General features: G+C 48.7%; 1 protein-coding gene across 1 annotated transcript in view; it reads right to left on the bottom strand.

Annotated features, from left to right (window-relative positions):
* ADAT1 (adenosine deaminase tRNA specific 1) overlaps window positions 1–21,437 on the bottom strand; it is a 41,663-nt gene extending 20,226 nt beyond the window's left edge. The window contains exons 1-4 of the mRNA XM_063945951.1: window positions 21,329–21,437; window positions 20,019–20,173; window positions 19,421–19,477; window positions 16,629–16,683 (exon numbers count right to left, since the gene is read on the bottom strand). Of these exons, the coding sequence (XP_063802021.1) occupies window positions 16,629–16,683; window positions 19,421–19,477; window positions 20,019–20,173; window positions 21,329–21,339 (278 nt within the window). The 5' untranslated portion in view covers window positions 21,340–21,437. The remainder of the gene's footprint in view (window positions 1–16,628; window positions 16,684–19,420; window positions 19,478–20,018; window positions 20,174–21,328) is intronic.
* Window positions 21,438–23,188: the final 1,751 nt, after the last annotated feature.

Genomic DNA, 23,188 nt, shown 5'->3' with positions numbered 1-23,188 from the left:
AGAGAGGTTAGAGGAGAATGCAGACAGAAAGACGACTAGAACTAGAATTATCATGTGTTATATAACAGCGGTCTGCTGAGGAGCATCTCTGACCACGCAGCACATCCCACCAGAACACCCCACCGGGCACCACTCATGTGAGCTAAGAATAGGCAACATGAGGCTGCAGCGGGCGCAGGGTCACCAACATGGGGCAGCTGCAGATTGGAAAAAAGTTGCGCAGTCTGGTAAAGTCAGTGGTCCAGGCTGGTAGAGGGGTAATCAGCGAAACGCCAGTCTTGTGGGTAAAGCGTAACGGAGACTCCATAAATTAATGTATAAAGCCGTAACCAAGCACCCGAGGGTACACCAAATAATAAGAATTTACTCACCGGTAATTCTATTTCTCGTAGTCCGTAGTGGATGCTGGGAACTCCGTAAGGACCATGGGGAATAGACGGGCTCCGCAGGAGACTGGGCACTCTAAAAGAAAGATTAGGTACTATCTGGTGTGCACTGGCACCTCCCTCTATGCCCCTCCTCCAGACCTCAGTCAGGGAAACTGTGCCCGGAAGAGCTGACACAACAAGGAAAGGATTTGGAATCCAGGGTAAGATTCATACCAGCCACACCAATCACACTGTACAACTTGTGAGAACCATACCCAGTTAACAGTATGAACAATAACTGAGCCTCATTCAACGGATGGCTCATAACAATAACCCTTTAGTTAAGCAATAACTATATACATGTATTGCAGAGAGTCCGCACTTGGGACGGGCGCCCAGCATCCACTACGGACTACGAGAAATAGAATTACCGGTGAGTAAATTCTTATTTTCTCTGACGTCCTAGTGGATGCTGGGAACTCCGTAAGGACCATGGGGATTATACCAAAGCTCCCAAACGGGCGGGAGAGTGCGGATGACTCTGCAGCACCGAATGAGCAAACTCAAGGTCCTCCTTAGCCAGGGTATCAAACTTGTAGAACTTAGCAAATGTGTTTGATCCCGACCAAGTAGCAGCTCGGCAAAGCTGTAAAGCCGAGACCCCTCGGGCAGCCGCCCAAGAAGAGCCCACCTTCCTTGTGGAATGGGCTTTTACTGATTTTGGATGCGGCAATCCTGCCGCAGAATGAGCCTGCTGAATCGTGTTACAGATCCAGCGCGCAATAGTTTGCTTTGAAGCAGGAGCACCCAGCTTGTTGGGTGCATGCAGGATAAACAGCGAGTCAGTTTTCCTGACTCCAGCCGTCCTGGCTACATAGATCTTCAAAGCCCTGACTACATCAAGCAACTTGGAGTCCTCCAAGTCCCAAGTAGCCGCAGGTACCACAATAGGTTGGTTCAAATGAAACGCTGATACCACCTTTGGGAGAAATTGGGGACGAGTCCTCAATTCTGCCCTGTCCATATGGAAGATCAGATAGGGGCTTTTACATGACAAAGCCGCCAATTCTGACACACGCCTAGCCGAAGCCAAGGCCAATAGCATGACCACTTTCCACGTGAGATATTTCAGCTCCACGGTCTTAAGTGGCTCAAACCAGTGGGATTTCAGGAAATCCAACACAACGTTAAGATCCCAAGGTGCCACTGGAGGCACAAAAGGGGGCTGAATATGCAGCACTCCCTTAACAAACGTCTGAACTTCAGGCAGCGAAGCCAGTTCTTTTTGAAAGAAAATAGATAGGGCCGAAATCTGGACCTTTATGGACCCCAATTTTAGGCCATAGTCACCCCTGACTGTAGGAAGTGCAGAAATCGACCCAGCTGGAATTCCTCTGTTGGGGCCTTCCTGGCCTCACACCAAGCAACATATTTCCGCCATATGCGGTGATAATGCTTTGCTGTCACATCCTTCCTAGCTTTTATCAGCGTAGGAATCACTTCATCTGGAATGCCCTTTTCCGCTAGGATCCGGCGTTCAACCGCCATGCCGTCAAACGCAGCCGCGGTAAGTCTTGGAACAGACAGGGCCCCTGCTGTAACAGGTCCTGTCTGAGAGGCAGAGGCCACGGGTCCTCTGAGATCATTTCTTGTAGTTCTGGGTACCAAGTTCTTCTTGGCCAATCCGGAACGATGAGTATTGTTCTTACTCCTCTCTTTCTTACTATCCTCAGTACCTTGGGTATGAGAGGAAGAGGAGGGAACACATAAACCGACTGGTACACCCACGGTGTCACTAGTGCGTCCACAGCTATCGCATGAGGGTTCCTTGACCTGGCGCAATATCTTTTTAGCTTTTTGTTGAGGCGGGACGCCATCATGTCCACCTGTGGCAGTTCCCAACGATTTACAATCTGTGTGAAGACTTCTGGATGAAGTCCCCACTCTCCCGGGTGGAGGTCGTGCCTGCTGAGGAAATCTGCTTCCCAGTTGTCCACTCCCGGAATGAACACTGCTGACAGTGCTAGCACGTGATTCTCCGCCCATCGAAGAATCCTTGTGGCTTCTGCCATCGCCATCCTGCTTCTTGTGCCGCCCTGGCGGTTTACATGGGCGACCGCCGTGATGTTGTCTGACTGAATCAGCACCGGCTGGTTTTGAAGCAGGGGCTCTGCTTGACTCAGGGCGTTGTAAATGGCCCTTAGTTCCAGTATATTTATGTGTAGTGAAGTCTCCTGACTTGACCACTGTCCTTGGAAGTTTCTTCCCTGAGTGACTGCCCCCCATCCTCGGAGGCTTGCATCCGTGGTCACCAGGACCCAGTCCTGTATGCCGAATCTGCGGCCCTCGAGAAGATGAGCACTCTGCAGCCACCACAGCAGAGACACCCTGGCCCTCGGGGACAGGGTGATCAACCGATGCATCTGAAGATGCGATCCGGACCATTTGTCCAACAGATCCCACTGAAAGATCCTTGCATGGAACCTGCCGAAGGGAATTGCTTCGTAAGAAGCCACCATCTTTCCCAGGACTCGCGTGCAGTGATGCACCGACACCTGTTTTGGTTTCAGGAGGTCCCTGACCAGAGATGACAATTCCTGGGCCTTCTCCACCGGGAGAAACACCTTCTTCTGTTGTGTCCAGAATCATGCCCAGGAAAAGCAGACGCGTCGCAGGAATCAGCTGCGACTTTGGGATATTCAGAATCCAGCCGTGCTGTTGCAACAACTCCTGAGAGAGTGCTACGCTGACTAACAACTGCTCTCTGGACCTCGCCTTTATAAGGAGATCGTCCAAGTACGGGATAATTATAACTCCCTTCTTGCGAAGGAGTATCATCATTTCGGCCATTACCTTGGTAAATACTCTCGGTGCCGTGGACAGACCAAACGGCAGCGTCTGGAATTGGTAATGACAGTCCTGTACCACAAACCTGAGGTACTCCTGATGAGGTGGGTAAATGGGGACATGCAAGTAAGCATCCTTGATGTCCAGCGACACCATAAAATCCCCCTCTTCCAGGCTTGCAATAACCGCCCTGAGCGATTCCATTTTGAACTTGAACTTCCTTATATAAGTGTTCAAGGATTTTAAATTTAGAATAGGTCTCACCGAACCGTCTGGTTTCGGTACCACAAACATTGTGGAATAGTAACCCCGTCCCTGTTGAAGGAGGGGAACCTTGATTATCACCTGCTGGATGTACAGCTTGTGAATTGCCGCCAGTACTACCTTCCTTTCCCTGGGAGCAGCTGGCAAGGCTGATTTGAGGTAACGGCGAGGGGGAGTCGCCTCGAACTCCAGCTTGTATCCCTGAGATACAATTTGTACAGCCCAGAGATCCACCTGCGAGCGAACCCACTGATTGCTGAAGTTTCGGAGACGCGCCCCCACCGCCCCTGGCTCCGCCTGTGGAGCCCCAGCGTCATGCGGTGGACTTAGTGGAAGCGGGGGAGGATTTTTGTTCCTGGGAACTGGCTGCCTGGTGCAGCTTCTTTCCTCTACCCCTGCCTCTGGGCAGAAAGGATGCGCCTCTGATCCGCTTGCCTTTCTGAGACCGAAAGGACTGCATTTGATAATACGGTGCTTTCTTAGGCTGTGAGGGAACCTGAGGTAAAAAGGTCGACTTCCCAGCTGTTGCTGTGGATACGAGGTCCGAGAGACCGTCCCCAAACAATTCCTCACCCTTATAAGGCAAAACCTCCATGTGTTTTTTAGAATCAGCATCACCTGTCCACTGCCGAGTCCATAATACTCTCCTGGCAGAAATGGACATTGCATTAATTCTACATGCCAGCAGGCAAATGTCCCTCTGTGCATCCCGCATATATAAGACGACGTCTTTTATATGTTCTATGGTTAGCAAAATGGTGTCCCTGTCTAGGGAATCAATGTTGTCTGACAGGGTATCAGACCATGCTGCTGCAGCACTACACATCCATGCTGAAGCAATAGCAGGTCTCAATATAGTACCTGAGTGTGTATACACAGACTTCAGGATAGCTTCCTGCTTTCTATCCGCAGGCTCCTTTAGGGCGGCCGTATCCTGAGACGGCAGTGCCACCCTTTTTGATAAGCGTGTGAGCGCCTTGTCCACCCTAGGGGATGTTTCCCAACGTAACCTATCCGTTGGCGGGAAAGGGTACGCCATCAGTAACCTCTTAGAAATCACTAGTTTTTTATCAGGGGAACTCCACGCTTCTTCACACAATTCATTTAATTCATCAGATGGGGGAAAAGTCACTGGCTGCTTTTTCTCCCCAAACATAATACCCTTCTTGGTAGTAACCGGGTTAACGTCAGAAATGTGCAATACATTTTTCATTGCAGTAATCATGCATCGGATGGCCTTTGTAGACTATACATTTGTCTCATCCTCATCTACACTGGAGTCAGACTCCGTGTCGACATCTGTGTCTACCATCTGAGCTAGCGGGCGTTTATGAGCCCCTGATGGCCTCTGAGACGCCTGGGCAGGTGCGGGCTGAGATCCCGGCTGTCCCAAGGCTGCTGCGTCATCGAACCTTTTATGTAAGGAGTTGACACTGTCGGTTAAGACCTTCCACATATCCATCCAATCCGGTGTCGGCCCCGTCGGGGGCGACACCACACTTATCTGCCCCTGCTCCGCCTCCACGTAACCCTCCTCATCAAACATGTCGACACACCGCACACACACAGGGAATGCTCTGACTGAGGACAGGACCCCACAAAGTCCTTTGGGGAGACAGAGAGAGAGTATGCCAGCACACCACAGCGCTATATAACACAGGGATTTACACTATAATGAGTGATTTTTCCCAATAGCTGCTTAATAATCTTGTTTGCGCCTAAATTTATGTGCCCCCCCTCTCTTTTTTACCCTTTCTGTATCAGGATACTGCAGGGGAGAGCCTGGGGAGCAGCTTCCAGCGGAGCTGTGAAGGGAAAATGGCGCTGGTGTGCTGAGGAAGAAGGCCCCGCCCCCTCAGCGGCGGGCTTCTGTCCCGCGTTTTATGTAACTTAATGGCGGGGGGTTTTACACATATACAGTTGTCAGACTGTATTATGTGTATTTTAAGTGCCAAAAGGTATTATAATTGCTGCCCAGGGCGCCCCCCCCCCCCCCCAGCGCCCTGCACCCTACAGTGACCGGAGTGTGTGGTGTGCTGTGGGAGCAATGGCGCACAGCTGCGGTGCTGTGCGCTACCTTAATGAAGACAGGAGTCTTCTGCCGCCGATTTCATCGCTTCTCTTCTGTCTTCTGGCTCTGCAAGGGGGACGGCGGCGCGGCTCCGGGAACGGACGATCGAGGTCAGGCCCTGTGTTCGAACCCTCTGGAGCTAATGGTGTCCAGTAGCCTAAGAAGCACAAGCTAGCTGCAAGCAGGTAGGTTTGCTTCTCTCCCCTCAGTCCCACGTAGCAGTGAGTCTGTTGCCAGCAGATCTCACTGAAAATAAAAAACCTAACAAATACTTTCTTTTCTAGCAAGCTCAGGAGAGCCCACTAGGAGCATCCAGCTCTGGCCGGGCACAGATTCTAACTGAGGTCTGGAGGAGGGGCATAGAGGGAGGAGCCAGTGCACACCAGATAGTACCTAATCTTTCTTTTAGAGTGCCCAGTCTCCTGTGGAGCCCGTCTATTCCCCATGGTCCTTACGGAGTTCCCAGCATCCACTAGGACGTCAGAGAAATGATGTTTGCTGCTGGTGGGGATACGGGTGCAGCTCAGGCAACAGTCAAATTAGGGCAATTTATCTTGAGCGAGGTACAAGCTCTGTGCAGGATTTAGAAGTGAGAGGTCCTGGCACAGACCCACGGGGAAAGTTACTAAAATGGACAAACAAATGCCCCAACCAAACTGATACACCTCCCACGCTCTATCGCAGGCATTCCCAACCTCGGTCCCCAGGTTTTAGTGATATCCAGATGACTGGTTGGTATAATGACGTCCATCTAATTTCCACTCCCCAGAGCCCTTCTCTTTACAGTACACGGATAACTGACCTGATTCAGGTTGGATTGCAAATTCATCTAAGTAGCAGAATTGGCAATCCTTGAGATCGCATGCTGGGGACCGCCCATCGCACGTCAAGGCCGCACAGCTTGCTGACCGCCCCCCCCCCCCCCCCCCGACCAAGCAGAAATTGCGATCGCACCCCAATTGCTGTTTGATCGTAAAAAATGCATGCATCCTTTTTGTCATTTTTGCGGTTGGATCACTTACTGCGATCCAGCCTTCCATTCCTGGTCTCTCTGTTGCCTCCTCTACTCCAGCTGCGACGGGGAGACACCCAGCCTGACAATAGAACAGAGAGCTGCTTGATGTGACCCTCCAGAGCTCAGCGACACTATAATGAGACCACCAGAGACATCTCTTCGTGCCCCAGGTGGGAGATGAGGCTTGGCTGTTGTCCGGAACTCTGGGATCGGAAGATTAACGTTGCTCAAATCACCTAAGGTTCACCCGCTGGTTTCCCAGGCTTTTCCCAGGGTTGGTCTGCCAGGGATTTTGCTGGATATAAGACGTGTCTGGCAGCGCCATTATGCAGGAGAACGTTCCAATGGCTGGATACCCAGATGGCAGCCGATGAATGAAGGATGTGGGACAAGAGTGAGAAACAGAGTCGCCCGGTGCCAAGGAGCCAGACTCAATAGTAAACAAGGTACCACAAGCTCTGGGAGAGGTGGCATAGACAGCGGGGAACAACAGGGAATCAGGACAGGATCTAATGAAATGCTATTACACTGGCACGTCGCCCCACAATCCGGCAAGTCGCTCTCTAGGTTGGCACCTTAAATAGTGTCTCCTGCCTTTCAAATGGTGCACACAGGCGTTCCACTGCTCGCATCCGACTGGTCACAAGGGACGTCACCATTACCCATCACTGCTGCGCCCAGGGCACATGCCAGACTATGCCACTGACTGCGCAATGACCATGCCACCAAGCCCAGGACTCACAAGGCATAATCCCAAATCCTGACTTACTTACACCACAATCCTTCCAGAGGGTCACATTATTTGAAGGTGCCCCCAACCCTAATGCTTCTACCCATAGTAGTGCCCTACTTCACAATATGCCACACAGTGCCACCAATACATATTATGCCATAGTATATATAATGCCACATTACCATATAACATCCACTACAGACATTCAGGCTGGGAAACGGGTCAGACCAACTGCTTAGCAGGCAATTCAGGGAATTTATTTGGCAGACAACTATATGAGCTGGGTCCAGATCCCCCCACAGCAATGGTACCCACTATGCCTATGCCACGGCCCAGAGGAGAGATCCTGGGAACCTGAATATAGTCTATTCAATTGTTTCCCGAACAAACCAGGAAAGAGGTAGTCTGCGGACAGCCCTTGGGAAGGCGGAATGTTGGGGAACCTGCGGAGGGTTCACATCCCTGTCTCTGTGTCGGCTGCTTTGTGTGTCTGCCAGTCAGAGCGGCATTCTTTCACCTGCAGTTCTGAGGACTAATTGGTCGCTCCTGGTGCCTTGCCCAGTGTTACAGTCTGTGCTGTAGTCAGTAATCTGGAGTGCGTGTATCGGCTGTGGTATTAAATGTACAAGGAGTAGTAGCTCAGTGGCCACATGCAGCACTGTACAGAGGTAGGTGTGCCTGAGATGGAGTCTGACGGCCTTATTCAGAGCTAGGAGCAATTTGCTCCTGGAAATAACCATGCTGCAATGCAAGGGGGGCAAATGCATTTATTTTTTACATGCAGGGTAAATACCGGCTGCTTTTGCATGTAAGGAATAAATACTGGGCAGCTTTACCCTGGAAAGTAGATAAAAGTAATCTAGGACTATAAATCTCCCTGCCCCACCTACAGCGCGACGTGGCTTTACTAAGGTGCAATTTGCTCCGTCTATTGCTCTTACTCCTAAAATCTGACTCGATGTCCCCTTGAAAAAGTTATTTTGTCTCCTTGTGTCCAAGATACCAAAACCTGGATGCACACTGAACAGGAAAGGGCGTAAGTGTTTATTCATTCATTTTAATGAAATTATAAAAAAAGGATTATATTTGGCCGTTAGCGGATTTACTGGGGGGGGGGGGGGGGGGGGGGGGGGGTGGAACGGTTCCCATAGCTCAGGATATTAGTAGATGGCCGGTCACACAGTTATGTTCTCTCACAGTGCCCAGACCAAGCAGTGTGCAGCGATGGCAGTGTGCTACACTGCCACCTAGTGGTAGGCTGCATTATCACACCGTAACACTGCACAGGACAAGCCGGTTACGTACTGCGGTCCATAACATGTCAGTCCTCAGTAAACATGTAATAATATATATTCAGTCTATATCTTTGGTGTCTGCTGGAAGCAGAGGGACACCGGCCCTGGCGCCTAATACAGTCATAATAACTAAATGGAGACAACTATTAGCGCTTCCCGCACAAATGCATACAGTAACCGTGTAATAATCAACACAAAATACAATAATATATAGCATATGACACGGAAGCAGCTTGTATACAGGAAGCCAGCATTGCAGCAGTATATATAGCACTGCACTATCGATAATAAAATAGTTACACGCGGCGTGCGTTTCCTATGTACAAGACCAGCGGAATACAAAAGTGACACCTTTCAACCGTAACTAAATGGACAGCAAACCAGAGGTAGTCCATTATATCGGCAGGACGCGGTGGAACAGAATTTATGGTAACACTTGCTAATGATAACATAAGCGCTAGCTAAAGCAAACCCATTATTCCACGGGCGCTCTATACCTTAGGATATCCTGGAGCTAGAAAAGGTACAGAGGAGGGCGACCAAACTAATTAAGGGCATGGAGACGATGGAATACAAGGAAAGGCTTGAAAGACTAGGCATGTTTACATTGGAAAAGCGGAGACTAAGAGGGGATATGATCAACATCTACAAATAATAAGAATTTACTTACCGATAATTCTATTTCTCGTAGTCCGTAGTGGATGCTGGGGACTCCGTCAGGACCATGGGGTTTAGCGGCTCCGCAGGAGACAGGGCACAATAATAAAAGCTTTAGGATCAGGTGGTGTGCACTGGCTCCTCCCCCTATGACCCTCCTCCAAGCCTCAGTTAGGATACTGTGCCCGGACGAGCGTGCATAATAAGGAAGGATATTGAATCCCGGGTAAGACTCATACCAGCCACACCAATCACACCGTACAACCTGTGATCTGAACCCAGTTAACAGTATGATAACAACGAAGGAGCCTCTGAAAAGATGGCTCACAACAAGAATAACCCGATTTTTGTAACAATAACTATGTACAAGTATTGCAGACAATCCGCACTTGGGATGGGCGCCCAGCATCCACTACGGACTACGAGAAATAGAATTATCGGTAAGTAAATTCTTATTTTCTCTAACGTCCTAAGTGGATGCTGGGGACTCCGTCAGGACCATGGGGATTATACCAAAGCTCCCAAACGGGCGGGAGAGTGCTGATGACTCTGCAGCACCGAATGAGAGAACTCCAGGTCCTCCTCAGTCAGGGTGTGCCCCTGACCAAGTAGCAGCTCGGCAAAGTTGTAAAGCCGAGACCCCTCGGGCAGCCGCCCAAGATGAGCCCACTTCCTTGTGGAATGGGCTTTTACTGATTTTGGCTGTGGCAAGCCTGCCACAGAATGTGCAAGCTGAATTGTACTACAAATCCAGCGAGCAATCGTCTGCTTAGAAGCAGGAACACCCATCTTGTTGGGTGCATACAGGCTAAACAGCGAGTCAGATTTTCTGACTCCAGTCGTCCTGGAAACATATATTTTCAGGGCCCTGACAACGTCAAGTAACTTGGAGTCCTCCAAGTCCCTAGTAGCCGCAGGTACCACAATAGGTTGGTTCATGTGAAAAACAGAAAACACCTTAAGGAGAAATTGAGGACGAGTCCTCAATTCTGCCCTGTCAGAATGAAAAATTAAGTAAGGGCTTTTATATGATAAAGCCGCCCATTCTGACACACGCCTGGCTGAAGCCAGGGCTAATAGAATCTTCACCTTCCATGTGAAATATTTTAATTCCACAGTGGTGAGTGGATCAAACCAATGTGACTTTAGGAAACTCAAAACAACATTGAGATGCCAAGGTGCCACTGGGGGCACAAAAGGAGGCTGTATATGCAGTACCCCTTTTACAAACGTCTGAACTTCAGGCACTGAAGCCAGATCTTTCTGGAAGAAATTCGACAGGGTCGAAATTTGAACCTTAATGGACCCTAATTTTAGGCCCATAGACAGTCCTGTTTTCAGGAAATGTAGGAAACGACCCAGTTGGAATTCCTCTGTAGGGACCTTCTTGGCCTCACACCACGCAACATATTTTCGCCAAATGCGGTGAAAATGTTTTGCGGTTACATCCTTCCTGGCTTCGACCAGGGTAGGGATGACTTCATCTGGAATGCCCTTTCAGGATCCGGCGTTCAACTGCCATGCCGTCAAACGCAGCCGCGGTAAGTCTTGGAACAGACAAGGCCCCTGCTGGAGCAGGTCCTCTCTTAAAGGTAGAGGCCACGGTTCTTCCGTGAGCATCTCTTGAAGTTCCGGGTACCAAGTCCTTCTTGACCCATCCGGAACCACGAGTATCGTTCTTACTCAACTCCTTCTTATGATTCTCAGTACTTTTGGTATGAGATGCATAGGAGGGAACACATACCCTGACTGGTACACCCACAGTGTTACCAGAGCGTCCACCGCTATTGCCTGAGGGTCCCTTGACCTGGCGCAATATCTGTCTAGTTTTTTGTTCAGGCGGGACGCCATCATGTCCACCTTTGGTTTTTCCCAACGGTTTACAATCATGTGGAAGACTTCCCGCTGAAGTCCCCACTCTCCCGGGTGGAGGTTATGCCTGCTGAGGAAGTCTGCTTCCCAGTTTTCCACTCCCGGAATTAACACTGCTGAGAGTGTTATCACATGATTTTTCGCCCAGCGAAGAATCCTTGCAGTTTCTGCCATTTCCCTCCTGCTTCATGTGCCGCCCTGTCTGTTTACGTGGGCGACTGCCGTGATGTTGTCCCCTGGATCAATACCGGCTGACCTTGAAGCAGAGGTCTTGCTAAGCTTAGAACCTTGTAAATTGCCCTTAGCTCCAGTATATTTATGTGGAGAGAAGTCTCCAGACTTGATCACACTCCCTGGAATTTTTTTCCTTGTGTGACTGCTCCCCAGCCACTCAGGCTGGCATCCGTGGTCACCAGGACCCAGTCCTGAATGTCGAATCTGCGGCCCTTTCATAGATGAGCACTCTGCAGCCACCGCAGAAGAAAACACCCTTGTCCTTGAAGACAGGGTTATCCGCTGATGCATCTGAAGATGCGATCCGGACCATTTTCCCAGCAGATTCCACTGAAAGGTTCTTGCGTGAAATCTACCGAATGGGATCGCTTTGTAAGAAACCACCATTTTTCACAGGACCCTTGTGCAATGATGCACTGATACTTTTCCTGGTTTTAGGAGGTTCCTGACTAGCTCGGATAACTCCCTGGCCTTCTTCTCCGGGAGAAAACATCCTTTTCTGGACTGTGTCCAGAATCATTCCTAGGAACATTAGACGTGTCGTCGGAAAAAGCTGCGATTTTGGAATATTTAGAATCCACTCGTGCTGTCGTAGAACTACTTGAGATAGTGCTACTCCGACCGCCAACTGTTCTCTGGACCTTGCCCTTATCAGGAAAACGTCCATATTTCTTTTAGGAAGAATCATCATTTCGGCCATTACCATGGTAAAGACCCGGGGTGCCGTGGACAATCCAAACGGCAGCGTCTGAACTGATAGTGACAGTTCTGTACCACGAACCTGAGATACCCTTGGTGAGAAGGGCAAAATTTGGACATGTAGGTAAGCGTCCCTGATATCCAGTGACACCATATCGTCCTGGTTCGCTATCACTGCTCTGAGTGACTCCATCTTGATTTGAACCCTTGTATGTAATTGTTCAAATCTTTTAGCTCTCACCGAGCCGTTTGGCTTCAGTACCACAATATAGTGTGGAATAATACCCCTTCCCTTGTTGTAGGAGGGGTACTTTGATTATCACCTGCTGGGAATACAGCCTGTGAATTTTTTCCCAATACTGCCTCCCTGTCGGAGGGAGACGTTGGTAAAGCAGACTTCAGGAACTTGTGAGGGGAAGACGTCTCGAATTTCCAATGTACACCTGGGATACTACGTGTAGGATCCAGGAGTCCACTTGCGAGTGAGCCCACTGCGTGCTGAAACTCTTGAGATGACCCCCCACCGCACCTGAGTCCGCTTGTATGGCCCCAGCGTCATGCTGCGGACTTGGCAGAAGCTGTGGAGGACTTCTGTTCCTGGGAATGGGCTGCCTGCTGCAGTCTTCTTCCCTTTCCTCTAACCCTGGGCAGATATGACTGGCCTTTTGCCCGCCTGCCTTTATGGGTACGAAAGGACTGAGACTGAAAAGACTGTGTCCTTTTCTGCTGAGATGTGACTTGGGGTAACAAAAGTGGATTTTCCAGCTGTTGCCATGGCCACCAGGTCCGATGGACCGCCCCTTTATACGGCAATACTTCCATGTGCCGTCTGGAATCTGCATCACCTGACCACTGTCGTGTCTAAAAACATCGTCTGGCAGATATGGACATCACATCTACTCTTGATGCCAGAATGCAAATATCCCTCTGCGCATCTCGCATATATAGAAATGCATCCTTAAAATGCTCTATAGTCAATAAAATATTGTTCCTGTCAAGGGTATCAATATTTTCAGTCAGGAAATCCGACCAAGCCCCCCCAGCGCTGCACATCCAGGCTGAGGCGATTGCTGGTCGTAGTATAACACCAGTATGTGTGTATATACTTTTTAGGATATTTTTCAGCTTCCTATCAGCTGGCTCCTTGAGGGCGGCCGTATCTGGAGACGGTAACGCCACTTGTTTTTATAAGCGTGTGAGCGCCTTATCCACCCTAAGGTGTGTTTCCCAACTCGCCCTCACTTCTGGCGGGAAAGGGTATACCTCCAATAATTTTCTATAGGAGGAAACCCACGTATCATCACACACTTTAATTTATCTGATTCAGGAAAAACTACAAGTAGATTATTCCCACCCTACATAATACCCTTATTTGTGGTACTTGTAGTATCAGAAATATGTAACACCTCCTTCATTGCCCTTAACATGTAACGTGTGGCCCTAAAGGAAAATACGTTTGTTTCTTCACCGTCGACACTGAAGTCAGTGTCCGTGTCTGTGTCTGTGTCGACCAACTGAGGTAAATGGGCGTTTTTACAAGCCCCTGACGGTGTCTGAGACGCCTGGACAGGTACTAATTTGTTTGCCGGCCGTCTCATGTCGTCAACCGACCTTGCATCGTGTTGACATTATCACGTAATTCCTAAATAAGCCATCCATTCCGGTGTCGACTCCCTAGAGAGTGACATCACCAATACAGGCAATTTGCTCCGCCTCCTCACCAACATCGTCCTCCTACATGTCGACACACACGTACCGACACACAGCACACACACAGGGAATGCTCTGATAGAGGACAGGACCCCACTAGCCCTTTGGGGAGACAGAGGGAGAGTTTGCCAGCACACACCAAAAACGCTATAATTATACAGGGACAACCCCTTATACAAGTGTTTTCCCTTATAGCATTTTCACATATGTAATCATATCGCCAAATAAGTACCCCCCCTCTCTGTTTTAACCCTGTTTCTGTAGTGCAGTGCAGGGGAGAGCCTGGGAGCCTTCCTCACAGCAGAGCTGAGCAGGAAAATGGCGCCGTGTGCTGAGGAGAATAGGCCCCGCCCCCTAAAACGGCGGGCTCTTCTCCCGGAGTTTGTGAGATCTGGCAGGGGTTAAATACATCCATATAGCCTCAAGGGCTATATGTGATGTATTTTAGCCATAAAAAAGGTATAATACATTGCTGCCCAGGGCGCCCCCCCCAGCGCCCTGCACCCTCAGTGACCGCTGGTATGAAGTGTGCTGACAACAATGGCGCACAGCTGCAGTGCTGTGCGCTACCTTATGAAGACTGAAAGTCTTCTGCCGCCTGTTTCTGGACCTCTGGACCTCTTCAACTTCGGCATCTGCAAGGGGGGTCGGCGGCACGGCTCCGGGACGAACCCCAGGGTGAGACCTGTGTTCCGACTCCCTCTGGAGCTAATGGTGTCCAGTAGCCTAAGAAGCAAATCCATCCTGCACGCAGGTGAGTTTACTTCTCTCCCCTAAGTCCCTCGTAGCAGTGAGCCTGTTGCCAGCAGGACTCACTGAAAATAAAAAACCTAACTTAAACTTTTATTCTAAGCAGCTCAGGAGAGCCACCTAGATTGCACCCTTCTCGGCCGGGCACAAAAATCTAACTGAGGCTTGGAGGAGGGTCATAGGGGGAGGAGCCAGTGCACACCACCTGATCCTAAAGCTTTTATTATTGTGCCCTGTCTCCTGCGGAGCCGCTAAACCCCATGGTCCTGACGGAGTCCCCAGCATCCACTTAGGACGTTAGAGAAACATAAGGGGACAATACACAGAGCTTGCGCGGGACCTGTTTTTGGTTAGATCAACACAGAGGACTCGTGGACACTCGCTCAGGTTAGAGGAGAGGAGATTCCGCACAATACGTCGTAAAGGCTTTTTCACGGTAAGGACAATACGTGTTTGGAATTCCCTGCCTGAGGGAGTTGTAATGGCGGAATCTGTCAACACCTTTAAGAATGGGTTAGATAAATTCCTAATGGATAAGGATATCCAGGGGTATGGTGCATAGTCATGCATTATAGTTACTATAAATAGGGATAAAATGCAACGGCTGACAGCAGCATCAGTCAGAAACTTTAGTCAAACCATCATGCATAGGAGACCACAAATAGGTTGAACTCGATGGACAATTGTCTTTTTTCAACCTCAGATACTATGTTACTTAGTGAGCAGGACCGCCGGATCGCGCAGGGAGGGGATTCCCTCTGGATCTGTAACACAACCTGCACTCACTACACTGAACGCCTTAAAGCAACGGAACTGGGGAACTGCCCGAGACACAGCCGGCTGGCAGCGGACGCATTTTGCAGCCAATAAGATCACAGACATCTGCGGCTACCATTTCCACCCCACCATTTATATCTTATTTTGTCAATATTTCAGTTTTACATTTTGCGTTCATTTGATGCGATGTCTGGGTCACGCTAGCCGCCGTCAACAGTCACTTTAGGATGGGATCAGTGATAATTCCTTATTACGCCATAAGATCACAGATATGACAAATCTGCACCCATCTGCTGCTGACAGAATGGGGTGGCCGCCCTAATCACACAGAACACAGCCTAATTACTACAACAAATAACAGCGCAATATGGTGCAGAGATAGAACACTCTGAGATAATTACTCAGTGGTATATATATATATATATATATTTTTTTTTTTTCATTTGACATAAAAACAACATAAAACACACATTCCTTTATATAATACACATTATAACGTGATCATGAATAGTCTGTGCCACATATATGCATAAAAAACCTTGCATTTATACGGACACGCGTCCTGTGTATAGTAACGTACAGGGACTCATTCTCATTCCTTTGATTACTATACATTTACACATCGGAATCTGCACAGATGGGGGCAGAACGAGGGGTGGAAAATGGAAACCTGCCCATGAGAACTGGCAGCACATCCCAGACATGAATAATATATACACGCTGTGATCGGGTACAGAACCATCCATATAATAGGCCCTACACATTTACCGATACCACTGAAAGATATGAACGATCTCGTTCATTAATGAACGAGATATCGTTCATATCTTTCAGTGTGTAGGCACCAACGATGAACGATACGCGGCCCCGCGCTCATTCATACCTGCAGGCCAATATGGACAATCTCGTCCATATTAGCATGCAGGGCTATGGGGCAGGGTGACGGGGGGAGTGAAGAAACTTCACTCCACCCTCCCTTCCGCTGCTGGGTTGTCCGTCGGGCAGCTCAGCTGCCAGTCGGGTGATGTGTAGGGCCCTTAAGGCTTAGAGCCCCATAGTACTGGAACGCAAGGTTGTACTTTACTGCAGTCCCAGCTGATTATTTATACAGGACATTTCTATTACAGTTACCTCATGTATAATGAGCGGTTGTTCTTCTACTGAGTGCACATTAATCGAGGATTGGAATGTTTAATAAACAAATACAGAACATGACGAGACCCTGTAATGCTCTGTAAGTGCTAATGGCTCGGATGGCCTCATCCTCCACAATGCGCCGATTCATGCACCGCGCCCTGGACCACCCTCACATTACAGGAGATAAAAGTATCTGTACCTCTGAAAGCTCCGCTTGGCAATTATCTCTGCGTGACTGTCATGGAGGATGTCACCTAGACGGGTACAAAGGACAGGACAAGATCGTCACAGGGCACTTATACATAAAGATATAATACAACATGGACGATCAGGTGAGAGCGCTATATCATTATCTAAATGAAAACTTTGTATAACGTTCCCGGTAAGCACAGAACAATAGTGTCTTACAGAGAACCCAGTCATTATATAATCACATACACGCTGTGAGAGAGAGAGAGAAGAGAGAGAGAGAGAGAGAGAGAGAGAGAGAGAGTAACCACGGCTGCACCTACTTGTGAGAGATGACATCTAATCAGTCAGCCATGTGGCAGTAATTCAATTAATATAAAGCAAGCAGACATGGTCAAGAGGCTCAGTTGTTGCTCAGACCAAACACAAGAATAGAGTAATACTGCTCCAGAGTTTACAGAGAATTGTGTGCAAAACGAGAAACATCCGAGTGGCAGTTCTGTGGGTGACAATGCCTTGTTAATGGGAAAGGTCAGAAGAGTATGGCAGACTGGTTCATGCTGGCTGGAAGGTATGCAGAGGAGCATCTCATACACACACAGCATGTCTAATCTTCAGGTGGATGGGTTACAGCAACTGCAGAGAAGCAAAATTGGGCTAAATATACTATCCATCAGTTTCCGAAAGCAGTTGATGAATGGTGGCTCTGGCCGATGTATTTACACACGCATTACTTGTTCACACTTAAAGTGACAGGACTTTATCCGCGCTGCACCCTCTGTGGAATGCCCTCCCACGCACAATAAGACTTGCCTCTAGTCTCCAAACCTTTAAACGTTCCCTGAAAACTCACCTCTTCAGACAAGCCTATCAAATTCCAGACCCACCCACATAACCTTCAGTGCTTCCCTATCTAATTACATCCTCTCTGTACAGTACACAGAACCTCACATATCTTGTCTATCTTTGCTCTCACACCCCCCTGACCCTTGGCCAACATTGCGGGGTGACCTTATCATACAACCCATTAAGAACCTAGCAATCTGGTGGACCATTATGCAATAGGTAGCATCTATCCTTGTGTATCAATGCCTATTTCCCTATAGAGTGTAAGCTTGCGAGCAGGGCCTTCCTACCTCTATGTCTGTCTGTTTTTACCCAGTTCTGTTCTATTACTGTTGTTCTAATTGTAAAGTGCAACGGAATATGCTGCGCTATATAAGAAACTGCCAATAAATAAATAAATAAATAAATAATAATATTTAAAGCACCAACAGAAATAAATGGTAAACCAGGCTGGTTTAAAATGATTTTCTGTTGCCACTTGACATCCGTCGGTCACAGCCGCTGATCATCGGCGGCTTACTAAAGCCGACGGATAGTAAATGTAGCCCTTTACGAGCATATCCCAGAGCATCCGGATTAAAAGGTACATCAGTCACCATCGACATGTCTTGTATACAGGAGGCACACGCAGAGGCACAGCCGGGTTTGCACTTTAAAAAACAAATCTATTCACTAACTTTTGTACAGACCCCTGTTCCTCACTTGTGCAGTCAGGGAAATACACTGCATGTACATTGCTGGGGAACTAATATTAACAAAAGGCCCCCGGCATACATTTCTGGAGAATTTGGCCAATCGCAGTAAAGAAGTCAATTATAAAAGATGTAAATATTGCCCGCGCCTAAAGGTCTATAAGAACAGCAACTCTGACAGATAGCGGAGGGACTGTTGTACGGGGAAAGGTCTGAACGCTGCAGTGTGTGACTAGGACTGGCTATGAAAGGCACGCTGAGCTGATCGCCAATGGTCACGTTACAGAGAACGAGGATCTGTGTACAGAGAAGCCGCTAGTCCAGAGGTCAGGGAACAGGGGTAAATTACCCCAAATGGGGTAAAAATGAAATTCCTGTGGGTAATGGACGGTCGCGCTGCCGAAACATAGCCCCGTCCAGCACCAGCCGGCTGCGCTCCCTGCAGCCCGCCCTGCGCTGTGCTCCTGGCCGCGGTGTGACGTGCTGACGTCACACCGCGCTCCCTGACGCCCGCCCGTCCCGTGCTGTCCTGTCCTCCCGCCCGCGGCCCGCCAACCCACACACAGAACTTGAAGTGTTCTGTGGCTGACCGCTGACGGAGTTCTGCAGGATCAGACAGTGGCCACATAACAGTGGGAAATTCCCACTGACATTACTGAGGTGAGGATGTGACCATCTGTCTCCTAAAAGTCGTGTGTCCCCCCCCTTCCCAGTATCTCAGAAATGCCATATAAACAGTGATAACCAGTATATATGCACAATAACATATGATTTCCTTCCTTTCAAATCAAGGGGGTAACGTAGGCGTATCGAAATATATTTTGGGGTAAAATGTACAAAAGTTCCCTGACCCCTGCGCTAGTACCATACTGAAAAGCTGGTCAGATGTGGGTGAAACTGGCCACCAAGCAGTAAAGCCCACGTCTGGCCACTGCAATCTGTACCCCACGGTTACCTAATGGATGAACAGAGGAAAAGGGCAAATGTGTTCAGATGCCCCCATATTGCTAGAGATACATTGTATGAGGAAGAAGCAATGCCAATGTCAGTGTTACTTAAGAAAAGTAATGGTGCCTCCTCCTCTTGTCCTCTGAGCCCCTCAATTGTGATGGGAGAACTGTAATTTCCCATTCACCATCGCTTAACGTTTGTAGTACTCCCGCGGGAAAACTCTAGAACAGCCACGGGTATGGCGGACAGCGATCTTACAAAGGACACGTAAAGCACACATTTATTTTCAGGTGTCACAATTTGCGCAATTTACCCGTCTTGCGGAATTTTGATTGACCGATGCATTTTGTCCCAGTTCCCATAGCGACAACTGCAAGAGAGGAAATATTCAGTCAGAGACATTCATAACAAGCACATCCTTGTCAGGTGACAGCATGACATCATAGTGACATCATAGCGACGGGTCGAATGCTGCACCTGGGAATAGGACAGAGAAGGGGATCCCCAGCTCACATACTACCAATCTTTCATAATAAAAGTACTTTTTAAAGCGGCAATCGTTTACACGGCAAAACCAGGATAGTTTGCCGTGTAAACGATTGCCACTTTAAAAATACAGGCAGACTCACACAAAGTCCCGCACTGCGATCCAGGGTGCTAATATCATGCCCAGATCGCACATATGATTAACGGTAAATGGGCGCCTAACTCACCTGTGCATGATTAAAGACATCCAGAAAACATGACCTGTTGGGGGTACTGAGAATCCCTGGACACAGCAAACACATCAGCTTACCATTGCTGATGTGACGGGCCTATACATGTATGGGCCTAGTAAGCCCCTGCAGCGCCTCTGCTAGATTCTGATGATGAGCCAAATGCTTACACACACAGGAATATAGCACAGTCACCTTTCCTGGCGTCTTCCTTTCCCTGTGCGGCTTCCACTTGTATGACCGCCGCCATCAGAGTCCACTCCCTGCTGGGATCTGGCAGGCCTTGCTTAGGTAGCTTTGTGCGGTAATGATCGTAACACAGAGTCGCAACCTCATCCGCAGTCCCCGGCCTGTAAAGACACAGCAGATCACAACACTGACCGCAATAATGAGTCCACAATAGCACACGATGTGCGTTCCTTACACCTGAGCTGCAGGGAGACCGCTGTCTGACCAGGGGAGCTGACATTCAGTATATAGCTGCGTATAAGGTTACAGCACAGAACTAGTATTATTAGTAACTGGCAATGCTGAGACTGCCTCTCCGGAGTACATCAATGTGAACCCAGACTCTGCAGAAGGCTGCTGGGACATGTAGTGTACGATCGCTAGAGAACCGCAGACGGTCTACGCACTTCCATCCAAATCAGGAACATCGATGGTTGGTTTCCGATGTCCAGCCCTACTTCCCTCTCTAGGATGTGAGATTTCAGGAGCCGGGCACTTCCCTGTGGTTTCAATGCTACCACTGGTCCCGCCGTTCATAAACATTTAGGGTCTTCACTCCCATCAACGTGCAATCGATATATCGTTGACAAATATGCAACCCCCCCCCCCCCCCCTTAAGCCGAGTACACACTGGGCGATATATCGGCTGTTCTATTGAATGACTGGTTTATCGCGAGCCCGTCGGCCAGTGTGTACCAACGATATGTCTGTGAACGCCGTCATTCAAACATATCGCGTCGGCCCCGCTGCACTGATGACCAATATATCTACAGATATACTGGTGCATCGCTGTGTGTGTATACGGGGGGTCAGCCGACCGGCCGCACACACTGCAGCGGCTGCCGGTGATTGACGGCTCAACTGGGCGGGCACATGTGTGTGTGTGTGTGTGTGTGTGTGTGTGTGTGTGTGTGTATATATATATATATATATATATATATATATATATATAGTGTTTTATACATCACTATAGTAGGTGTCACCTCTGTAGTAAGGTCACATCACAGAACTGTGCCCACACTATGGCCCATAACAACATTTTTACAGCCACACCAGGCTGTCACAGGCTTTGGCTCCCAATGGTGGCACTACAAGTCCCAGCATGTAGATGGAATCCTGATGTTTATAACACCACACTGTATGGGAGGCAGAGTCCCTGGCCATAATACAAGCATGTACCCAGCACTGCTGCCCTGCAAGGTAAACAGGCCATGCTGGTACTTGTAGTCCCACCCCCACACGCTGCTTCCTCAGTATTCCCCATTATCGCGTATTACCCGGCGGCCATGTTTCTCTGCGAGCCGTCTCCTTGTGATGATGACGTCACACAGCACCCAGGAGAGGAGGGGGGAGAGATGAGCCAGGGTAGCGTCTACTTACTCTTCGTGGAGAGGACCTTTCCCATAAGCCCCTGGGTCCAGACACAACCGCATGGTAATGGGACAGCGCCAAAGCGCGGACTTCTGGGAAATGTAGTTCTCCGGCGCTAGACTAGGACGCATCACTAAGCGGATGGCTGCGCGGCAGGACTACAACTCCGCCACACGGCGCCACCTGGCGGATAGTGTGACAACAGCACCACCCGCAGGTGAACCATGGTCAAAAGAGAAAATTCCTAATATTAACAAAAAAAAACAACAAAGAAAAACCATGAGGTATAATAAGCAATAAAAAAAAACCTGAAGTGAATACAACACACAGGGCTGTGGCTGCATAAAAGTGTTGTATTGCTTACTGTGGCTTACTGGTGCTCTCTACTTCATAGTGATCCCTATGTTGTGATCCCTATGTTGTATTTTTTTGTAATATTCTTATTAGAGTTCAATAAACAAAACCTAATACTATGATCAGGCGCTGCACATAACATTGCCCGCAATAGAAAATTAACGTCTGATACAGAGCAACGATCAGTCAGTGATCATTATTATCATTATTATCAGATCATTATTATAGGGGGACATTTACTAAGCAGTGATAAAAAGTGGAGAAGTGAGCCAGTGGAGAAGTTGGCCGTGGCAACCAATCAGCTGCTCTGTATATTTTTAAAGTGTGCAAATTATGAATGTTACATCAATGCTGATCGGTTGCCATGGGCAACTTCTCCACTGGCTCACTTCTCCACTTTTATCACTGCTTAGTACATGTCCTTCTAAGGGTTCCGGTATGAATGGTCGACCATGTTATGGTCGACAGTCATTAGGTCGACCACTATTGGTCAACATTGACATGGTCGACATGGACACATGTCGACACATGAAAATGGTCGACACATGAAAAGGTCGACATGGGTTTTTTAAACTTTTTTTGGTGGCGTTTTTTTCGTAAAGTGACTGGGAACCCCAATTAGTGCACCGCGTCCCCTCGCATGGTGCCTTCGCTCCGCTACCGCTTCGCTCGGCACAGATTACCGTTCCAATCGTAGTCCACGTGGATCGTAAAGTATGGAAAAGTTCCCCAAAAGAAAAAAAAGTAAAAAAAACTCATGTCAACCTTTTCATGTGTCGACCTTTCATGTGTCAACCATTTTCATGTGTTGACCATGTGTCAATGTCGACCATGTCAATGTCGACCAATAGTGGTCGACCTAATGACTGTCGACCATAACAGTGTGTATGGCCCTGCGAAGGCCCATACACACTAGAAGTTGAGAAAAATGTGAAAGATGAACAATTTGGAAGACAAGCGACTTCCCGGAGTTCCTGACAAGCGATATCACACTGAGCGCTTTTACAAATGATCTGAACGACAAATGATCTGCTGGGAATGGTTTGTGAAGCTGGTTTTGGCTCCTGTGCACACCTCAATTCCAGATCTTTCAAACTGGTCCGATCGCTCATATTGGACATCGCTCGTTGTGTACACACATGCCAATATGAGCGACTTCACCAGTGACGCACTGAAGACTGAGCTGTATGCGTGGACGACCGACGACCCACTTCAAAACAGCATCATTCATCGTTCGTTGTGTACATAGTACTAGACGATTTGAACAATAGATCGTCCAAAGCCGTCGTTACTGCTCAAATTGCTGGATAAAATCTTCTAGTGCGTATGGGCCTTAACCCAATGGGATAGATGGACTAAGCCTTGGAAAGAGGTAAAGTACCAGCCGGTCAGCTCCTCTCATTTTTGAAACC

This window comes from Pseudophryne corroboree, chromosome 11 (assembly GCF_028390025.1).
Source record: "Pseudophryne corroboree isolate aPseCor3 chromosome 11, aPseCor3.hap2, whole genome shotgun sequence".
Lineage (NCBI taxonomy): Eukaryota > Metazoa > Chordata > Amphibia > Anura > Myobatrachidae > Pseudophryne > Pseudophryne corroboree.
Note: the sequence above shows the minus strand (reverse complement) of the source record. Positions and strands in the feature narration are given on the sequence as shown.